The 19232-nt window shown below is 55.5% G+C and overlaps 3 protein-coding genes and 1 pseudogene across 6 annotated transcripts in view; 1 reads left to right on the forward strand and 3 right to left on the reverse strand.

Moving 5' to 3' along the window:
* Window positions 1–19232, reverse strand: part of FADS6 (fatty acid desaturase 6) — a 1183177-nt gene that overhangs the window by 1148003 nt on the left and 15942 nt on the right. The gene's annotated exons all lie outside the window — the stretch shown is intronic.
* HID1 (HID1 domain containing) overlaps window positions 1–19232 on the reverse strand; it is a 994098-nt gene that overhangs the window by 896193 nt on the left and 78673 nt on the right. The gene's annotated exons all lie outside the window — the stretch shown is intronic.
* Window positions 6128–16290, reverse strand: FDXR (ferredoxin reductase). The gene is made up of 12 exons (XM_049769968.1): window positions 16145–16290; window positions 15455–15555; window positions 10016–10111; window positions 9782–9904; window positions 9532–9645; window positions 9240–9341; window positions 7785–7892; window positions 7433–7517; window positions 7147–7340; window positions 6897–7068; window positions 6538–6708; window positions 6128–6453 (listed from the first exon to the last, which is right to left on the reverse strand). The coding sequence occupies exons 1-12, from the start codon at window positions 16281–16283 to the stop codon at window positions 6323–6325; spliced, it is 1536 nt and encodes a 511-aa protein (XP_049625925.1). The 5' UTR covers window positions 16284–16290; the 3' UTR covers window positions 6128–6322.
* On the forward strand, window positions 13114–13206 carry LOC125995688 (uncharacterized; annotated as a pseudogene).

Raw genomic sequence — 19232 nt, forward strand, 5'->3', positions numbered from 1 at the left:
GCAGCCGGGTATGGCCCCAAAACAGGAAGAAAATAAAACTTTTTTGGGGGGGCCACACCCGGCGGTGCTCAGGGGTTACTCCTGGCTGTCTGCTCAGAAATAGCTCCTGGCAGGCACGGGGGACCATATGGGACACCGGGATTTGAACCAACCACCTTTGGTCCTGAATCGACTGCTTGCAAGGCAAACGCCACTGTGCTATCTCTCCGGGCCCAATAAAACCTTTTTCTGCACAGCACAGTGTCTTGTATGAGAACATGCATGTGCACATAAGCAAGAACGTCTGGGTGCCAGGTTTCAGCTGAGAAACATCTCGAGGTAAGCCAAGGCCGACGCCCCAGAGCAGAAATTAGAGGTATGAACACAAGGCCAGCAAGGCGGGCACTCAGCCCCCCTCTCAAGTGACTTCCAGCTGCTCTTTCTGCTCCAATTTGTTTATTTGTTTTCTTGGCCAGTCCTGGATGTGCTCAGGGGTTACTCCTGGCTCTACACTCAGAAATCACACCTGACAGGCTCAGAGGACCATATGATATGCCGGGGATTGAACTCAAGTTGGCCGCATGTAAGACTAACACCCTCCTCACTGTGCTATCTCTTGAGCCACCTTTTTGTTGTTGTTGTTGTTGTTGTTTTGTTTGTTTTAGGGTCATACCCGGCTGTGCTCAGGGGTTCCTCCTGGCTTTATGCTCAGAAATCACTTCTGACAGGCTTGGGGGACCATATGGGATGCCAGGACTCGAACCACCGTCCTTCTGCATGTAAGGCAAATGCCTTACCTCCATTCTATCTCTCTGACCCGGGCCACCTTTCTGAACCAATATTTTGGGGAATTTGGGCCACACCTGGTAATGCTCAGGGGTTACTCCTGGCTTGGTGACCATATAGGACACCAGGGGATCAAACAGCAGTTCGTCCTAGGTTACCCATATACAAGGCAAACACCCTACTGCTTGCGCCACCACTCTGGCCTCTTTCTGAACTAATTTAACCCCAACTCTGCACCACCCCTAGGCCCCACTGAGACCTCTAAGCTGGAAGTCTGGTCCTCATAAGAAGGTGTGGCTCAGTGGGGGAACCGTGGAGACAGATAAGTCGTTTAAGCGTGTTTTTCTGCGTTCTGGCGACCAGGTCGGATCAAGAACAGCCTCACGCCGGCAGTACCGCTGAGCAACGGCCCCATTTGAGCTCGTTCTGTCTCTCGAGGGAGAGAGAGAGTTTAGTAATCATCAAAGCCCCAAGCTCAAGTGCCCTAGAGTTTAGCTTCACTGCTCAAGGCAGCAAAGAGTGTTTCGGGCGCAGAAGGCAGGCTGGGGGGCAGGGGAGGGGAGTCTGTGTTTATCTGATGCCCTTGAAATCCCTAAAAGTGTCCCATTGACTTAAGGGCCCAGGGAGCTGCGCATCTGTGTGCGCATGCGTTGGGTTTAGGCCTGGGCATACCCGCTACTTAGGAATTTCCAATTATCCAGTCAAAGGGGCTGGAGCCATTGTACATCAGGGGTAGGTGTTTGCTTTGCACGATTTGATCCCCAGCACTCTGTGGGAAAAGGGCTGCCAGGAGTGAGCACTGTGTGCTGAGCCAGGTGCAAACTCTGAGCATTGCCTCAAAACACACACACACACACACACACACACACACACACACACACACACACACCTGGAGCCATAGTAGAGTGGGAAGGGCATTTTCCTTGCACAGAGACCACCCAAGTTTGATCCTCGGCATCCCATAGTGTCCCCCCAATCCACCAGGAATGACCCCTGAGCGGAGGGCCAGGAGTAACCCCTGAGCACTGCTGGATGTGGCCCCAAAACAAACAACAAAAATAATACACACACACAAAGCAATTGTCCAGCTAAGAGGGTGCAAGACTTGCACCCCCTTCAAGGCTTCCAAATTCTTGAGAATTCCTGCCACCTCCTCCCCCAAACTGCTCCCCTTCCTCTTGGAACCGGCTCCAGGCCAAGCCCTAGATCTTTCCTGCTCAAAACAGCTGCCACAGGTCACAGGAACAGTGAGCACTTGAACTCCAGCCCCACAGTAAGTGTCAAGTAAGCTCAGAACATTGGGGGAAGCCTGCAGGATGTCTCATTCCTATTTTTATATTGATTACCTGTTGGTTCTGCCCTACTTCTCAGAAAGACAGGGTGAAATCAAACTGATACCCCTAAAATCAATTTCACCTCTTTCTTTTTCTTTCTTTACTTTTTCTTTTCTGGGCAGCCACATCCCTTGGGTTATTGGGGACTTTGGGGTGCAGGGAAAAGAGTCAGGGTTCCTGCATGTTAGCTTGGGGGCCCCAACCCTCTGAGCACTTTCTTTTCCTCTTGGACAAGATGAATCTGGATGAAGGACTATCCTGCAAGGCCCAGGGGTACGCTTGGTCTAAGTCCCTCTGACGCCACCCATGCCTGCTCCTCGGTCTGGAATGTTCCTTGACCACTGGCAATGTCCACAGTGCCCCCACATCTGCCACCTTTCCTCCCTCTGGGACCCCAAGCCCTTTTGACATGACAGCACAGCTACTATCGGGCATTCTGTCCTTTGGTCCCCATGAGGCTGGGCTGACCACTTCTCACTGCCTCCCACTTGTCTAGAAGAGAACTTTCTAGAACTTTCCAGAATCAGCTGATATCTCTCTCGGGGTCCCTACTTGGATAGTCAGATCTGTTCACGGGGGAGCCCCCAAAAGTTTGGATTGTCTCTGTCTTGACTGCTTTCCTCGCCAGTCAGCCGGAGGCTCCGAGCTCTGCTTCTGCTGAGGCTACCATATTGGGGGACTTCTGCCCTGTTGTGTATGTAAATATTTTAATGGGATTATTATGTTACTGACCCTACCCTGATTCGTGATTGTGCCCTACCCTAGGGTGTGACCTGGCATTCTGCTCCCACCCTAGGGTGGTACCCGATTCTGCTCCCACCATTGGGTGGTAACTGATCCCACCATTGGGTGGTACCTGATTATGGGGGATAAAAACAAGGGTTTGTGGAAGGCGGGGGGGGGGGGGGGGGGGGGCTTTTGGCTGGAACTGATGCTAAGGCTTTGGGTTTCAGTCTTGTCCCCCAAATAAAGCTGAATTTTCACAAGCCTGACTGTCTGCTAGCCTTTCACCAGCTGCTTCACCTCAGGACCACCGGCTGAACAGGGTGGCAGATGCATGCTTCGAGTTGGAGGCGAAAGACCTCATCCTCCATCCTTCCATCAGTCAACCCCCTCCAGGGCTGACTTGCAACACTGCCCCCTTACTGCGGGGAACTCTGCCCCCTCTTCCAGGTCAGCCTTTTGCTCAGTCGCTCTTTGTTGTCTTTTGCTTTTAACTTGGGGGCCACACCTGGCAGTGCTCAGGGCTCACTCCTGGCTGTGCAATTTAGGAATCACTCCTAGTGGGCTTCTGGGATGACAGGGAGAGAGCCTGGATCAGCTGTGTGTAAGGCAGGTGTCCTCGCTGTGCTCTCTCTCTCTCCAGCCCTGCCACTGGACTCTGCCATTCTGACTATTGGATGAACCCCAGGGACCCCAAACAGGTCACGAGGAAGGGGGGCAGTGAGTGTCCAGAATTCTGGAACATTCTGCATCACCTAGTTGGGTCTAAGCACCTGTGAGTGTTTAAGACTCTCCCCCTGGACTCCCCTAATCCGTTTGGACCCAGGTGTCTCCCCAAGTGGGAGAAGAGGAATCCTAAAATCAGGGGCCCACTTCCCAGGAAGCCTAGATCTACTGCCCTGAGGCAAGAGCCTCAACCCACTGCTTTACCCGCCGGGACCAAATACCCCACCAAGGCGTCCCGTGACAAGGCCGCTCCTCCACCTGGTTCCCACGGTGCGTCCCAACTTCTCCCTCCCTGCTGCTCTCCAATGCCCAGCCCTGGGGGCGCTCGCCCACTCCCCTAGGTAGGAATCTCTCACACCCGGGGCTGTGAAGTTGGGGGTATGTTTAGGCCGGTGATAAATAATTCATAGGGAACGTGGCATCAGCACCCCCAACCCCCGCGGGAGGAGGGGGCTCCAGTGGCGAGAGCCACCACCGTCACCCGCGGGCTCAAGGACACTAACGATGCTGCGGCGGCGGAGGCGATGGGGAGCGGGAACCGGGCCACGCCTCCTGGCGGCCGGTCTGGGCACCACGCGCCGAGCCCCCCAGCCTAGCCACGGCTCCCCAAGGCGGGCCCCACTAGGGTCTGGCACAAAGCCCTACAGTCCACTTCTGGGGTCACTTTAGCCTGCTCGATGGAGTTCAGGAGCCGCTGCCACCAACCGACGGCTGATGCCCAAAGGTGCGCGACACAAGACAAGCCCCATCCAAGACCCTTTAGGTGCCCCCCCAGCCCTGTGAGCCAAGATGGGGGCAGTCACTCTGGGAGGGGGTGGACTCTGGGGTCAGAATGCTGAGGGGCGCCTGGGGCTTCCTATCACTGCGGACCCACGGGGTGAGCTCCTAGCGGGAGAAAAAATTTTTAGTTCGCTCACCCCACAGGGTCTGTGCGCCCTTGGGGACTGGCCCCATTCTGGCGTCCAGGGGGTCCCTCTTTCCTCCGCAGGTGGCTGGGGGCTCCCTTGAGCTCCTGCCAAGGCCCAGTGAGCTGAGTGATTCCTAGGGGGGCCGGTCAAGGCCCAGCATGAGCGAGGGCGCAGAGCTGTTCCTCTAGTCTCTGCGCCCCTCTTTTCTCTAACCCCCTGAGAATGTCCTCTTGGCGGGGTTCAGCATGTGGCCAGCTCCCCTGCCTCAGGAAGGCCAGCCTGATTCCCCTGACCTCTCCCCCCAACCCCGAAAAAAAAAAAAAAAAGAGGGAAGGCGCCCTGATTGGGGAGAGAGGGATCCACCACGGAGCGCAAAAGCAGATAGATGATCAGAGACACAGCTTGGGGAGGGGGACCCACTGGTCCCTTCCTTCTCTTGGCTCTTCCCCGTGTCCTCTCCAGCCCAAGACTTTCTGGCCCGAGCCTGTCTGCATGCCCTCCAGCCCTGCTCCGCGCTCCAGGCTTCCAGCAGCAACAGTTGGGGGGGTCCCGGCGCCCAGATGCCCAGATGCCAAATGCCGCGCGCAATGCCATGCGCCCCCGGCCCGGGCCGAGCAGGACTGGAGGAGCTCGTGGTCCCGCAGACGCAGGTCTGGGGCGCCCCACGCGCGTCCTTCCCGCGCGGCTGCGGCTCCGATTCCCTCTCGGCCCGCCAGGATGCAAACCGGGGGCCCCCAAGGCCGGGTCCCCAGGGCGCCCCATCCTCAGACGCACCCCGGGTGTCCCGTGCGTCCTGGCACGGGAGTTGGCGGGGAAGTTAGGGCCCCCGTCCGGCTCGCAGCCACTCACCGCGGGGAAGGGGCGCTGCGCCCGCGCCGGGAGCCCGCTGCCCGCTGCCCGGTGCCTGTCCCGCGCTCGGCTCCGGCGCGCCGCCCTCCGCCTCTGGGGCGCGCCCGCCGGCTGGTGCCCAGCGCTCGCCACCGCCCGCCCCGCCTGGCACCGCCACCTCCGCCCTGAACCGCGCCGCCCCGCCCCGCCCCGGCTCCCCTCTCCGGAGCCTGTGTCCCCCCACGCGAGAGAACCCCCAGCGCCCCGGGTTCGAGCCCGCCGCGCCCTGGCTGCGTGACCTTGGTTGGGCCCCGATGCTTTGCCAGCCCTTCGCTCCAAACAGCGTCTCCAAGAGGGTTTGGAAAACTGCAAAACGCACCCAGCTCCTTTTAATTTATTTTTTATAAAGTGGTGAATTGGGTGGATACCCATCACGGGGCGGGTAACCTTTGGCACTGGAAGGAAGGTGGTGGTGGTGGTGGCAGGCGTGGATCCCCCTGGCACCCTAGAGAGACACCCCTTCTCTCTCCCATCTTCTCTTTTTTTCCCCCCTTATTTTGGCTGTTTTTGGGGAATGGACTTGGGAGGGAAGTGGTATAACGGTGGGGCCAGCAATGCCAGCAGCCTGTGGTCCCAGGGTGCCTTGACGTGTGTGGGCAGAAGGCAGGCAGCAGGGCCAAACCCAAAGATGCCAGTCCCGCTGCCAAACGCCCCCCTGCAGCCCCCTGGCAGCGCCGGAGCTGGGCGTTGGGACCGCAGTGCCATCTGGCGACTGGAAGGGAACAGCAGCAGGAAGGTGACCCCCAGACGCCACCCTCCTCCTTTCAAGAAGTCACACGCGCGAGCACCCACCATTTATTGCCGCCCATAGGCGAGCAGGAGGGGGCAGGGGCTCAGACCTCGCTTCCGCACAGGCAAGGCGGCCAAGGGATGTGGGCAGCGTGCAGAGCGCTCCCCCAACCCCCGGAAGGCGGCAGCTATGGTTGATGCCAGGGTGGGCGGGTGCACAGCTGTGTCCCTGCCCCTCTGGAAGTGGGCTCAGTGCCCCAGCAACCGCAGCATCTCCTGAGGGTCCAGCAGCTTCTCCCTGGGCTTCCCAGAGGCTCGGCCCCTGTTCACCTCCTCGGTGTCCAGTTTCTCCCAGTCTGAGAACGAGACAGACCGCACCCCTGGGTGGGGAGAAGACAGTGACCCTCCATTCCCCCCCCCACTGCCAATCCCCCCCAAAACACTCCCCAAAAGCGGGCCCAGACCTCGGCTGTGGAGCAAGGACTCTATGGCTGCCCAGCCTGGCTTGGGGTTCCCTGGCAGTTGCCCAGCTTTCAGGTCCCCAAGTAGCGTCTGGCCCGTGAGGAAACTGTCAGTCATGGTAGAGGTGATGACCCCTGTGGGTCCCCTTTTCACCCAGCCGCTGCAGTAGATGCCTGGGACAGAGAACAAAGGGTTAAGGGAAAGGGGGTGGCTGAACATTCGGCCTGAATGAATAAATGAATGGATGGCTGGATGGATGGATGGATGGATGGATGAGTGAATAAATGAATGAGCAAATGAGTGAATGAATGAATAAAACACAAGTGTCCCCACCTCCACATGCCATCACTTGCCCACTCACCAGGCACATCTGGTACTCGGCCATCCACATTGGGGATGACCCCACGCTTTAGGTCAAAGGGCACGCTGGGGTCGATGGGGAGGCTCTTGTACCCCACACTGCTCAACACCAGCCCACAGGGGAGGTCCTCGGTTTCTTCAGTGGCCACGGCCCGGGCAGTCTCTCCCTCTCCCTGGTGGGCAGAGATGAAGAGCAGCAGGCCTTGAGGGAAGTGGGGGGCCACCTGGTGAAGGGGAGGCCCCACACTCACCTCCAGCCTGGTGACAGCCAGGCGAATACCCGCTGCTCGAAGCCCGTCGGGGCTGGGCAGCACCTGCTGTGGGCTGCGGAAGAAGCGAAGGCCCCAGGTCCGGGAGGCCTGGGAGGTGGCAGGTCCTGGCGTGGCCTTGGCTGTGACCGTCTTCAGCAGCAGCTCAGTGAGGCGCTTCCTGGGGCGTGGGGCATCTGTGGGCCCCAAAGGACAAGGGTCAAGTTTGGGCCTGGTCACCACCCTCCAGTTCTGGGGGCTATGGGGGTGGTCAGGAGGGGTTCCTCACCCTTGATTCTGTCCTGGACACCCAAGAAATCTGCAGGATCCAGAATGGGCCGGGTTCCGGGTAACTGGATCATCTCCCTGAGTTCCTGGGGGATGGATTAGTAGGGGGTGAAGGAGGCTGGGGGCAGTCAAGATAGTTTCTGAACTCCCCACATTCCCCTCTTCTTCCACCCCAAGCAGTGGTCTTTGGGGTTCAGCCCTGCCCCCCACCAAGAGAGGACTGGGCCCTGTACTGTACTCCCTTCTCTCTCTCTCTCTCTCTCTCTCTCTCTCTCTCTCTCTCTCTCTCTCTCTCTCTCTCTCTCACACACACACACACACACACACACACACACACACACACACACCCGCACCTTAATGGTAAAGGCCACTTGCAGGGGTCCACGGCGGCCCACTATCCACACCGTCTTCACCCGACTCTTCCTCAGCGCCCCCAGGGAGGCCTCTGTGATGTCTGTTTTCTGGCAGGAATGAAGGGCCTTGAAGTCATCAAGACATGATGACCATGACCGCCAAGAGGAACTTGGTCCTGAAACAGCACCGGCGCGCCCTCTGGTGGCCACACGCAGTACTGCCACCCGTCCAGCAACCCAAGCCCTAGCAGTGTAGGCCAGCTTCTACTTCAAATGTGTCCCAAGTTTTTTGTTTTGTTTTGTTTTTGGTGAGGTTTTTTTGTTATTGTTGTTGTTGTCTTTGGGGGGGTCATACCCGGCAGTGCTCAGGGGTGACTCCTGGCTCTATGCTCAGAAATCGCTCCTGGCACGCTCAGGGGACCATATGGGATGCCAGGATTTTGAATCACCGACCTTCTGCATGAAAGGCAAACGCCTTACCTCCATGCTATCTCTCCGGCCCCAAGTTTTTGGGAGTGGTTGAGGAGTATCAGTGCTCATAGTTTTCTGAGTTAAAAACTCACCCGTTGGGGCCAGGAAGGTGGCGCTAGAGGTAAGGTGTCTGCCTTGCAAGCGCTAGCGTAGGACGGACAGCAGTTCGATCCCCCGGTGTCCCATATGGTCCCCCCAAGCCAGGGGCGATTTCTGAGTGCATAGCAGGAGGAACCCCTGAGCGTCAAACGGGTGTGGCCCAAAAACCAAAAAAAAAAAAAAAACCAAAAAAATCTCACCCTTATCAGAGTCCAGAATACAGTGGTAATTGGGGTGGGAATGATAGCACAGCGGGGAGAGGGTTTGCCTTGCATGCAGCCCATTGAGATTCAATTCCTAACATCCCTGGTACCCCACCAGGAGTTATCCGGAGCTCTGAGCCAGGAGTAACTCCTGAGTACTGCCAGGTGTGACTCCAAAACCAAAATAACCATATCAGAAAAAAAGAAAAATGTAGCAAACAGGGCTATCTTCCAAGCAGGCCAACCTACTCAGGTAGTCCTTGAAGGCTTCCTGGAGGAAGGAGGACTGAGCCAAGAACTACACAGTGATTCTGAGCTAAGAGGAAGCAGGTGAGTTGGGAGAGTTTCTTGTGGAGTAGCATCGTGAGCTCATAGAACCTTCTAGGCATGGGGCTGGAGAGATAGCATGGAGGTAGGGCATTTGCCTTGCATGCAGAAGGATGGTGGTTCAAATCCCGGCATCCCATCCATATGGTCTCCTGAGCCTGCCAGGAGTGATTTCTGAGCTTAGAGCCAGAAGTAACCCCTGAGTGCTGCTGGGTGTGACCCAAAAAAAAAAAAAAAAAGAATCTTCTACCCAGGGCCACCCTGTGCTTGTTGGCCTGCAGGTCAAAGGCATGGAGCTTGAAGGAATGAACTTGGCTTCCTGGTGTCACCCCTCCACATGTGTCCAGCCACTCACCTCCAGGTGCTCGAGAGGAGACAGAAGGATTCGAGCCACATCCAGGGCCACGTTGCCCTGGCCCAGAATCACGGCTGTTTCGCAGCTGAGGTCAGGATTCAGCTGTGGGGAGATGGGAGAGGAGGGGAGGGTCCCACTCTTTGCCTGCCCAGCTGTTACCCTGGATCTGCCCCACGACCACCCAGGCCCCCTTGACATCCAACTGGGGCCCTTTGAGAATGTCAGCTTCCTCACCCCACAAGCACGGCAACCAGGGAGGAAGAAGAAACTGGGGAGCCGCTCCCCAACTCACCTCCCGATTCTCAGGAAGCCCGTTGTACCAGCCCACAAAGGCCCGTGCAGAGATCACGCCGGGCAACTGCTCGCCAGGGATGCCCAGAGTCCGATGGTCCTCGGCACCATAGCTCTGCAGAAAGACCCTGAGCCTGGAGTGGGGGCAGGAGCTCAGCTGCCCCCAGCGGCCTCATGTCCAGTTCAGCCCAGGCCCTTAGCTCTGGGCTCCACCCTGCACCCCGCTCTGTCTATCCCCTTGCCCCTCTTACCAGCACCACCGCATGGTAGGCGCCCTGCAGCTCAGGCACCGACACGTCCCTACCCACGGCCACGTTGCCACGGAAGGCACAGCGCTCAGAGCGGGCCAACTGCGTGAAGCTGTGGATGACATTCTGCGAGAAGGACAAGTCGGGGTCGGGATGTGCAGTTGCATGGGGCTTCCCTGGCTTCCCCCTCCTTCCCCCCCCCCCCCCGAGTTTCCAAGCCCCACCCCCGGGACTCACCTTCACCTCGGGGTGGTCAGGTGCCACACCAAAGCGCACAAGGCCGAAAGGCACGAGCTGCTTCTCATAAATGTCCACCTGGGCCTGGGGATGGTGCTGAGAGGGGTGCAGAAGGTGGAGGCCCCGCTGGTCCACACAGAATGGGGAATGGGGGGGGCTCAGTTCAGAGATTAAGGATATACAGGGGGGTCTGCGGCCAGGAGAGGGGAGTCCTTTTGACTCCCCCCAAGTAGGCCAGAAGGAAAACACATTCCAGGTTGTCCCAGCCTGCAGCCAGATTTGGGGGTGTCTTCATCTGCCTACAGCCAATTCCCCACCCCTTCTAGAATAACTCGCTTGTGTGTATGGGGGGATCTTTGGAATTCACTTGAAATCTCATGGTGGGAAAGGAATCTGGGGTACAGGGAGCTGGGACATCATTAGTACTTGAAAGGTACAGAAAAAAGAAAGAGGTATGGTTTTGGATTGGAGTGATAGCACAGAGAGGAAGGCATTTGCCTTGCATGTGGCCAACCCAGGTTCAATCCCTAGTGTTTTATAGGGAGCCCACTGAGAGTGATTTCTGAGCCCAGAGACAGTAGTAACCCCTGAGTACCACCGGGTATGGCCCCAAAACAAGGAAGGAAGGAAGGAAGGGAGGGAGGGAGGGAGAGAGGGAGGGAGGAAGGAAGGAAGGAAGGAAGGAAGGAAGGAAGGAAGGAAGGAAGGAAGGAAGGAAGGAAGGAAGGAAGGAAGGAAGGAAGGAAGGAAGGAAGGAAGGAAGGAAGGAAGGAAGGAAGGAAGGAAGGAAGGAAAAGAAAAGATCAGGTCTTGTTGGAGAAACAACATCACTCATGTACTAGGACTCATTCTGTGGTTTCATCATAGGTCAGGCCTTACCGCCACCAGCCCTGGGGCCCAGAGTTCTGGCACGTGTGTGTGCAGAGAGTGATTGTGGGGTACAAGGCCTCTCAGTGCTCAGGCGTGGACACTGCTTCCCCATCAGTGCTTGGCTCTTGGCCCTTCCCCACTCTAGGTGGACGCTTCAAGCTGGCTCAGCACATGTGTGCCCCTGGGAAGCAAGCCAGGCCCCACTGAGGGTCCAGACACAGCTGGTGGCTGGGCAGTGTCCCCCGCCCTGACCACAGGGTTGAGGATAGCGGGTGCCCAAGCCTGGCACCTACACAGGGAGGGAAAAGGCAGGCTAAGTGCAGGAAACCGAGGCCAGCCTGCCGCCCCCTCTGCATTCCACCCAGGCCCAGCACCCCATGCCTAGTTTTCCATCCCAGTCTCCAAGGCTGTTGCCTCCACCTGTCCCTGGATGGACATCAAGTTCCTTAGCGTCACTCAACTTCCTGGAACCACTTTTTTTTTCCTTGAAGTTTGTATTCTCTTGGGGGGAGTGCTCCCAAGCAGTGCTCAGAGGGCCTGGGGAGGGGTCAGTCCCAGAAATTTGTGACTGACTAGGGATTTGATGTGAGGCCCCAGGATGAGATGGGAATTACCTGGGTCACTCTATAAATGTTCTGGGGTCTCTGAGGCCACACTTAATATTTGAGGTTCTCCTTGACTCCACCCAGCAGCTTGGGGGAGCCCTCAAGAGTGGGATTTGAAGCAAAGTCAAGCATATGCTTGAGCCTTAAATCCTGAGCTATCGGGCCCGGAGAGATAGCACAGTGGCTTTTGCCTTGCAAGCAGCCGATCCAGGACCAAAGGTGGTTGGTTCGAATCCTGGTGTCCCATATGGTCCCCCGTGCCTGCCAGGAGCTATTTCTGAGCAGACAGCCAGGAGTAACCTCTGAGCACCACCAGGTGTGGCCCAAAAACAAAAAACAAAACAAAACAAAAAAAAAAAATCCTGAGCTATCTCTCACACCCCTGGACTCCCACCCTCCCTCTTTCTCTTTTGGATTTTGGGCCACACCAGCAGTGCTCAGGGCTTACTCCTGGCTCTGTACTCAGAGATCTCTACTGGCTGAGCTCTCGGGACTCTCTGCAGTGCCAGGAACAGAACCCCGGGCTGGCTGGCTGTGGGCAAGGCAGGCGGCCTGACCTGCAGCTCTATCTCACAATCCTGACACTCTTCTTTTACTTCCTTTTATTTTTTATTGAGGGGGTCAGAATTTAGAAAAATTTTTTGTTTGTTTATGGGCCACACTCGGCAGCGGCACTCAGGGATTACTCCTGGCTCGGCATTCAGAAATTACTCCTGGAAGGAACAGGGGACCATATGGGATGCCGGGGATCGAACCTAGGTGGCCCCGTTCAAGGCAAATGCCCTACCGGCTGTGCTTTTGCTATGGCCCCAGTGCTTGTCACTTTTCAGATGTGCATCATTGCGACACCTCACTCATCCCTGGAGAGCCCCCAGGGAGTCACTTCCTCCACCAGCATTCCAGGATTCTAGGGACCCTTCTAGCCATTCCCACCCCTGGAAGCCCAGTTCTGTAGACAAAATATTCCATTCCAGTAACTGGAACCATTTTTGGTTTCCTTGATCCCACATATAGGAGGTATCTCTCTCTCCCTCTCTCTCTCTCTCTCTCTCCCTCTCTGTCCCCTCTCTCTCCTTTCCCTCCCCTCTCTCTTCTCTCTCCTCTTTCTCTCCCCCTCTCTCCCCTCTCCTCTTTCTCTCCCCTCTCTCTCCTCTCTCTCCCCTCTTTCCCCTATCTCTCCCCTCTCTCTCCACCTTCTCTCTCCTCTTTCCCCTCTCTCTCTCCTCTCTACCCTCTCTCCTTTCTCTCCTCTCTCTTCCCTCTCTCCTTTCTCTCCTCTCTCCCCTCTCTCTCTCCTCTCTCTCCCTTCTCTCCCTCTCTCTCTCCCCTCTCTTTCCTCTCTCTCTCTCCCCTCTCTCCCCCCTTCTCCCCCCCTCTGTCCTCAGCAGTGCTCAGGGATTACTCCTGACTGCATGCAAGGATCACTTCTGGAACACTCAGGGGTCCCTGTATAGACACAAGGATCAAATTCCAGTAGTCATGCAAGGCAAACACCCTTCCTACTGTGCTATCATCTATCTGGACCCCCACTTTTTTTTTAATTGTGGATGTAGTGATACGTCCACCTAGAAATAAATACAGCTAAGCACTGTAAATCAATGACAAATTGAAAATGAAATTTTCGTCTATGGCCATACCCCCCTGGAAGTTAAGCAGGGTCGGGCCTGGTTAGTACTTGGATGGGAAACCGCCTGGGAATACCAGGTGCTATAGGCTCAAAAAAAATGTAATTTTCTCTTCAAAAACTTCCTTTTTTAGAGGTAGATACACTAAAAATTTAGTATGAGTCATGTCATGTTCTTGTTTGTTTGTTTGTTTGTTTGGGGGTCATACCCAGAGGCGCTCAGGGGTTACTCTTGGCTCTGTGCTCAGAATCACTCCTGGCAGGCATGGGGAACCATAAAGGATGCCGAGATTCAAACCACCATTCTTCTGAATCGGCTGCCTGCAAGGCAAATGCCATACTGCTGTGCTATCTCTCCGGTCCTTTTTCTGTTTTGGGGGGTGGGGGATATATCCAACAGTGCTCAGGGCTCACTCCTGACTGCACTTGAGAATCTCTCTTGCGAGGACCTCATGGGATGCCAGGGATCAAACCTGGATCGGCTGAGTGCAAGGCAAGCAACCTCCCCCACTGTGCTATAATCACTGCCCTGAACAGACACACTTTCTTTTTTTTTGGGGGGGGGGTTTTGGGTCACACCCGGCAGTGCTCAGGGGTTACACCTGGATCTTCACTCAGAAATCGCTCCTAGCAGGCATGGGCGACCACATGGGATGCTGGGATTCAAACCACCGTCCTTCTGCATGCAAGGCAAATGCCCTACCTCCATGCTATCTCTCCGGCCCACAGCCATACTTTCTGATGCAGATGCCCTGGAGAGCAAAGGGCCTTGATGCACTTATCAGCCTCAGCACTGCCAACAGCTTAGTGTTAGTCCCAGCAGGATGGACAACTCACCCTCTATCCAAGGACTGTCCCCTGCCACCCCCACTGTCCTAGCATTAGGTCAGCACTAGGCCAAGCACTCCTAAGCCTGTTTTGTCTGATAAGCGTCCCATTTGAACATCAGTTTCAGTCCATGTCACTTTATTAAATATTATTTATTTATTTATTTATTTTGGTTTCTGGGCCCCATGCAGCAGTGCTCAGGGCTGACTACTGGCTCTGCACTCAGATATCACTCCTGGCGGTACCTGGGGACTCTGGGATTCTGGGCATTGAACCTGGGTTAGCCACATGCAATACAAATGCCCTCCTGCTGGACTATGGGAAGCAGATGCTGTGCATTGATTTTAACAACTTCCCAGGGACTGGAGAGATAGCACAGCAGTAGGGCATTTGCTTTGCATGTGGCTGACCGGGGATGGACCCGGGTTCAATTCCCAGCATCCCATATGATCCTCTGAGCCTGCCAGCGAAGATTTCTGAGCACAGAGCCAGGAGTAACCCCTGAGTGCCGATGGGTGTGACTCAAAAACAAAAATAAACAAACAAAAATCAACTTCCTTACTCTTGACTCCATGCCCCCTGCACAGTGAGGCTTCTATGTCTAGTCAGCCTCGGCCCCTCCAATGGCTACAGGATTCTCCCTCCCACCAAGGTCTTCTTCAGAGAACTAATCTAGCCTCAAGGGCAGCCATGTTCTTGAAGTCTGGCCCCCAAGGCCAAAATCATAAGCTTTGACAAACTGGCCTTGAGGTGGGGGGGGCAGGGATGTGAAGGGCAGAGAGTAAGAGGGAAGGGAAGGTAGCCTGCATGGGGTTGGAGTCATTGCCTAGCTGAGGGGGTGTCTGACTTGCATACAGCCACCTGGGTTCAATCCCTGGCATCCCAGTCTCCCAGCACTGCCAGAATTAATTCCTGAGTGCAGAGCCAGGAAATTCCTGAGCACTGCTGGGTATGGCCCTCCCCACCACCCAAAAAAAAAAAAAGTGGCCTAAAGAGAGTTAGAGCCCAGCACAGGAAGTCGGAGGAAGAACACAGTGGAGAGGGCACTTGCCTTGCAAGCAGCTGACCTGGGTTCGATACCTGGCATCCCATATGATTCCCTGGGCCCCACCAGGGGCACAAAGCTAAGAGTAATCTCTGAGCCCTGTTAGGGGAGGTCTAAAAACCATCATAAAAAGAAATGAGAATGCAGAGAAGAGGGTTTGAGATGCAGGATGCTGGAGGAGAAGAGGAGGAGAGGAGAAGAGAGACAAAGATTCACCCTTGCTTTGTGCCCAGAATGCTTAGCCCAGCCTGGCTGCCATTGTCCATGGGCTGATCAGATCAGCTTTTCTTTGAGTCAAGGACCAAGAGGAGAAAGCCCCTGAGCGTGGGGGGTGAAGGGAAGACAGTGTGGAAGGGTCCAGTCCAGATGGGGTAGGATCCTCTCCTCCATCTGCAGTCCTGGGGTGTTTCTAAAACTCAGAGATACAGGTAGCTAGTCAGTGGGGGTGTGGACAGGAGACAGCTTACCTTGAGCAGGTATTGGGCTGTGTAGAAACCAGCTGGACCGCTGCCCACCACACAGATCTGGGGGTCCTGCTGCCGTGTGGAGAAGGGCCGGTGGGAGCAACCTGGAGCGTGGGGAGGGGAGGGTCAGAGCCCACACACTAACTCCCACCTTCAACAGGCTTATCTGTACTTTCACTGTACCCTCAAAGTATGGGTGTCAGCTGGGGCCCTAACTTCAAAATCTGCATCTTCAGCCAGAGCCCCCATAATCACTGACACCCCACTTTTTCATTTAATGGTGCTTCACACCATCCCATCTTTCCAAAAGATTCCTTGTCACCTCCATCTTGTCCCCCAACACCCCTTTTTATTTCTTCTAGCCCATCTTCTCTGCAAACCCCTATCCAGCCCACACAGAAGCATTCATTCCTGCAAGGCTGTTTGCACCTGAAGGTTCTCCCTTGGTGCTCAGACCTCAGTGCTCCTGCACCCCCATTCGCCCCTTCTCACACCTGTGGATATCATGAACTGCCCTCTTGTCCATTTGACAGCCTCCTGTCTTATCCTGGAGGCCGCACCTTTGGTCCCTAGCTGTCGGGGTCGCATGCCACCCCCATCTCCTGCATCCCCGGTGCTTCTCCTCCAGTACCCCAGACCCGGGCCCTCTCTAACCCTTGTCCAGCCCTGCCCCTCCGCCGCTCCGGCTCCTACACTTAACGATCGCAGGACTCCCCGCACTCCTACAGCGCCCCAGAGTTGCCTTGCTCCAACTCGGGGTGCTCCCGGAGGGAGACGGCCGGGTCCAAGGCCACGCCGACCAATGCCACCAGCGCCAGCAGCGAGGAGCCATAGCCGGGCACAGGAATCCAATCTGCCCAGCAGCAGCCCCGCTAGCCGCCTCCGACAAGGCCACGCCCACCGCCGCTCGTGGTCACTCCCATTCTCGAATTTGCCCCGCCCACACTCGGCCTCACCCAATCATAGTCCGGGAAAGCACCGCTAGGCGGTCCCAATCTCCCCACCCATTGAGGATAAGCCCCCTAAGAGGCGGGGTCTATTCTCAAGCCCGCCTTCCCGAACTTCCGGGTTCTAAGCGACTTAATCAAATTCTCCTCCCCAAACTTCCTCCAATAGTCTCGAGTCCGCTCTTCGAGGACGGCGAATCCCCGTCGCTGTTTCAAAGTCCCCGAAAAAGAGAACCAATCAGAAAGAAGCTTACTTAGCTACCCTCACCCTTCGAGGACACTCGGCGGCGGCTGATGACGCAAGACGTCGCGACGCGTCCCTTGGTGATGGCGTTTCCCAGCCGGGCCAATCACAAGTCGGCTTTTCAAAGGGCCTCCGCGCTCATTGGCTAATAAAAAATCACGAAACACGGAAGTCGGGTAGGAAGTGGGTCCAGTTGACAGCTGGGTCTGCTTTTCGACCCGGCGCTTGGGACCTTGGAGGTGTGTGTCGCCCGTTTGCCCACGGGGCTGCGATCGAGTGGATCACTGCGGAATCGGGAGCAGCCTCCGAGGGGAGGACGGTGCAAACCCCTTCGGGAATCAGTATACGGGGGCCGGAGGAATAGCACGGAGGTGGGGCGTTTGCCTTGCGTGCAGAAGGACGGTGGTTCGAATCCAGGCATCCCATAGGGTCCCCCGAGTCTGCCAGGTGCGAGTTCTGAGCACAGAGCCAGGAGGAACCCCTGAGCGCTGCCGGGTGTGACCCCAAAACCAAAAACCCCCCAAAATAAAAATGAATCAGAATACATGTGTTTGAATCGTTTGGGGGTCACAGTCCACGTGCTCAGGGCTTATCCTGGCTCTCTGCTCGGGGATTACTCCTGGCAAGACTTTGGGGGGGTCCCTAGGTGGTACCTGGGATCGAACCCGGATCGAATACATGCAAGGCAAAAAATAAATAGCCGTCCACGCTGCCCCCCCCTCCGGTCCCTAATCATAATGTGTTTGGTTTCCTTTCTTGGGGAGCACCTGGTGGTGCTCAGGGGTTACTCGTGGTGGTTCTCTCAGATCACTCCTGGCAGGCTCAGGGGACACTATAGGATGCTGGAGGTCGAACCCGAGTCTGCCCTGTGCAAAAGCAAGCATCCTAGCCGCTATACTATCTATCACTCTGGACCCTTATAAATGATGGGGGTTGGGGCTGGAGAGAAAGCATGGAGGTAAGGCGTTTGCCTTTCATGCAGAAGGTCATTGGTTCAAATCCTGGCATCCCATATGGTCCCCCGAGCCTGCCAGGAGTGATATCTGAGCCTGGAGCCAGGAGTAACCCCTGAGCGCTGCCAGGTGTGACCCAAGACACCAAAACAAACAAACAAATGATGGGGGTTGTTCTGGGGGGTTTGTTTGTTTTGTTTTGGGGCCACACCCGATGGTGCTCCTGGAAGGCTCAGGGAACCAAATGGGATGCTGGGGATCGAACCTTGATTGTCTCGGGTCAGCCACATGCAGGGCAAACGCTCTACTGCTGTGCTATCGATCCGGCCCCATATAAATGATGTTTTAATGCAATGCTTGATTTATTTGTTTTAGTATTCGGCATCTCTGTGCTCGGGTCCCACCTGCATCTCCTGAAACCTAACTGGGTGTCTCGAAAGCAGAAACTCCAGGCCTGTGAGCTGTCTCTGAGGCCCCTTGTTTATTTTATCCTACTTAAGCTCCCTTATTACTAATGCTGGTGTGATGACAGGGGAAGGGTGTTTGCAGGGGATCGGACATGCTGTCTCTGCTACCCAGACTCCAACTCTCTGTTGAGGCACCCCAGTTATAATTGGGCATACAGTGGGTTACTGTAGTGCTCCCACTTCCTCATTGTGAAGCTCCCACATCTTAAGTTTTTGTTTTTGAGTCACACCTAGTGATGCACAGGGCTTAATCCTGGCTCTGCATTCAAGGCTCACTCCTGGTAGGGTTTGGGTACTTTTGTGGTGCATAGGATCGCAATCAGTTCGGCTATATGCAAGGCACACACCCTACCTGCTATACTATCGCTCTTGCTACTGAAACCTTTTTGTTGTGATTGTTTGGGGGCCAAACCGGGCAGTACTCCTATTCTAGCTCTGTGCTCAGGGACCACTCCTGGCAAGTTCAGGGGAACATATAGGGTACTGGGAATCAAACTCAAGTTAGCCTCGTGCAAGGCAAACACCCTGTTATCATTCTTGCCCCTGAAACGCCTTTTTTTTTTTTAACAGCCACATCTTTTCAGGTTATACTGAAGTATTAACAAACAGGAAAGTGTTGATTCCTAAGTGTGCTTTCATAAGTTATCACAGGATGTCACCATACAGCTACATCCCAGATCAAGAAATAGAACATGGCCCCAAGCTCTTTATGTCCCTGGTCATTTCACTCTGTCTCGGGTTCCAGTTCCTAATGGGCTGTGTTTTGTGTGAGTCCATTAGCCTAGGAATTGACAAACCAGCTTTCAACCTGACAGTTGCTTGTTTCTACATAACCTGCAAACTCATTATACTCACTCTTTAAAAAATTTTTAATTTGGGGCTGAAGCAATAGCATAGTGGGTAGGGCATTTATTTGCCTTGCATGCAGCCTCCCATATGGTCCCCCAAGCCTGTCAGGAGTAGCCCCTAAGCATTGCCAGGTGTGGCCCCCAAAACTTAATTTTACTTTGGGGACCAGTCACACCTAGCAGTGTTCAGGGCTTGTACTGGCTCTGTGATCAGGGGACCATATTGGGTGCCAGGGATCAAACCCAGTCACTGTGTTCAAGGTAAATGCCTTGTATGCTGAACTATTGCTCTGGCCCTATTGCCCTAGAACTCTTTTTGTTT

Source organism: Suncus etruscus, chromosome 1 (assembly GCF_024139225.1).
Source record: "Suncus etruscus isolate mSunEtr1 chromosome 1, mSunEtr1.pri.cur, whole genome shotgun sequence".
Classification (NCBI taxonomy): domain Eukaryota; kingdom Metazoa; phylum Chordata; class Mammalia; order Eulipotyphla; family Soricidae; genus Suncus; species Suncus etruscus.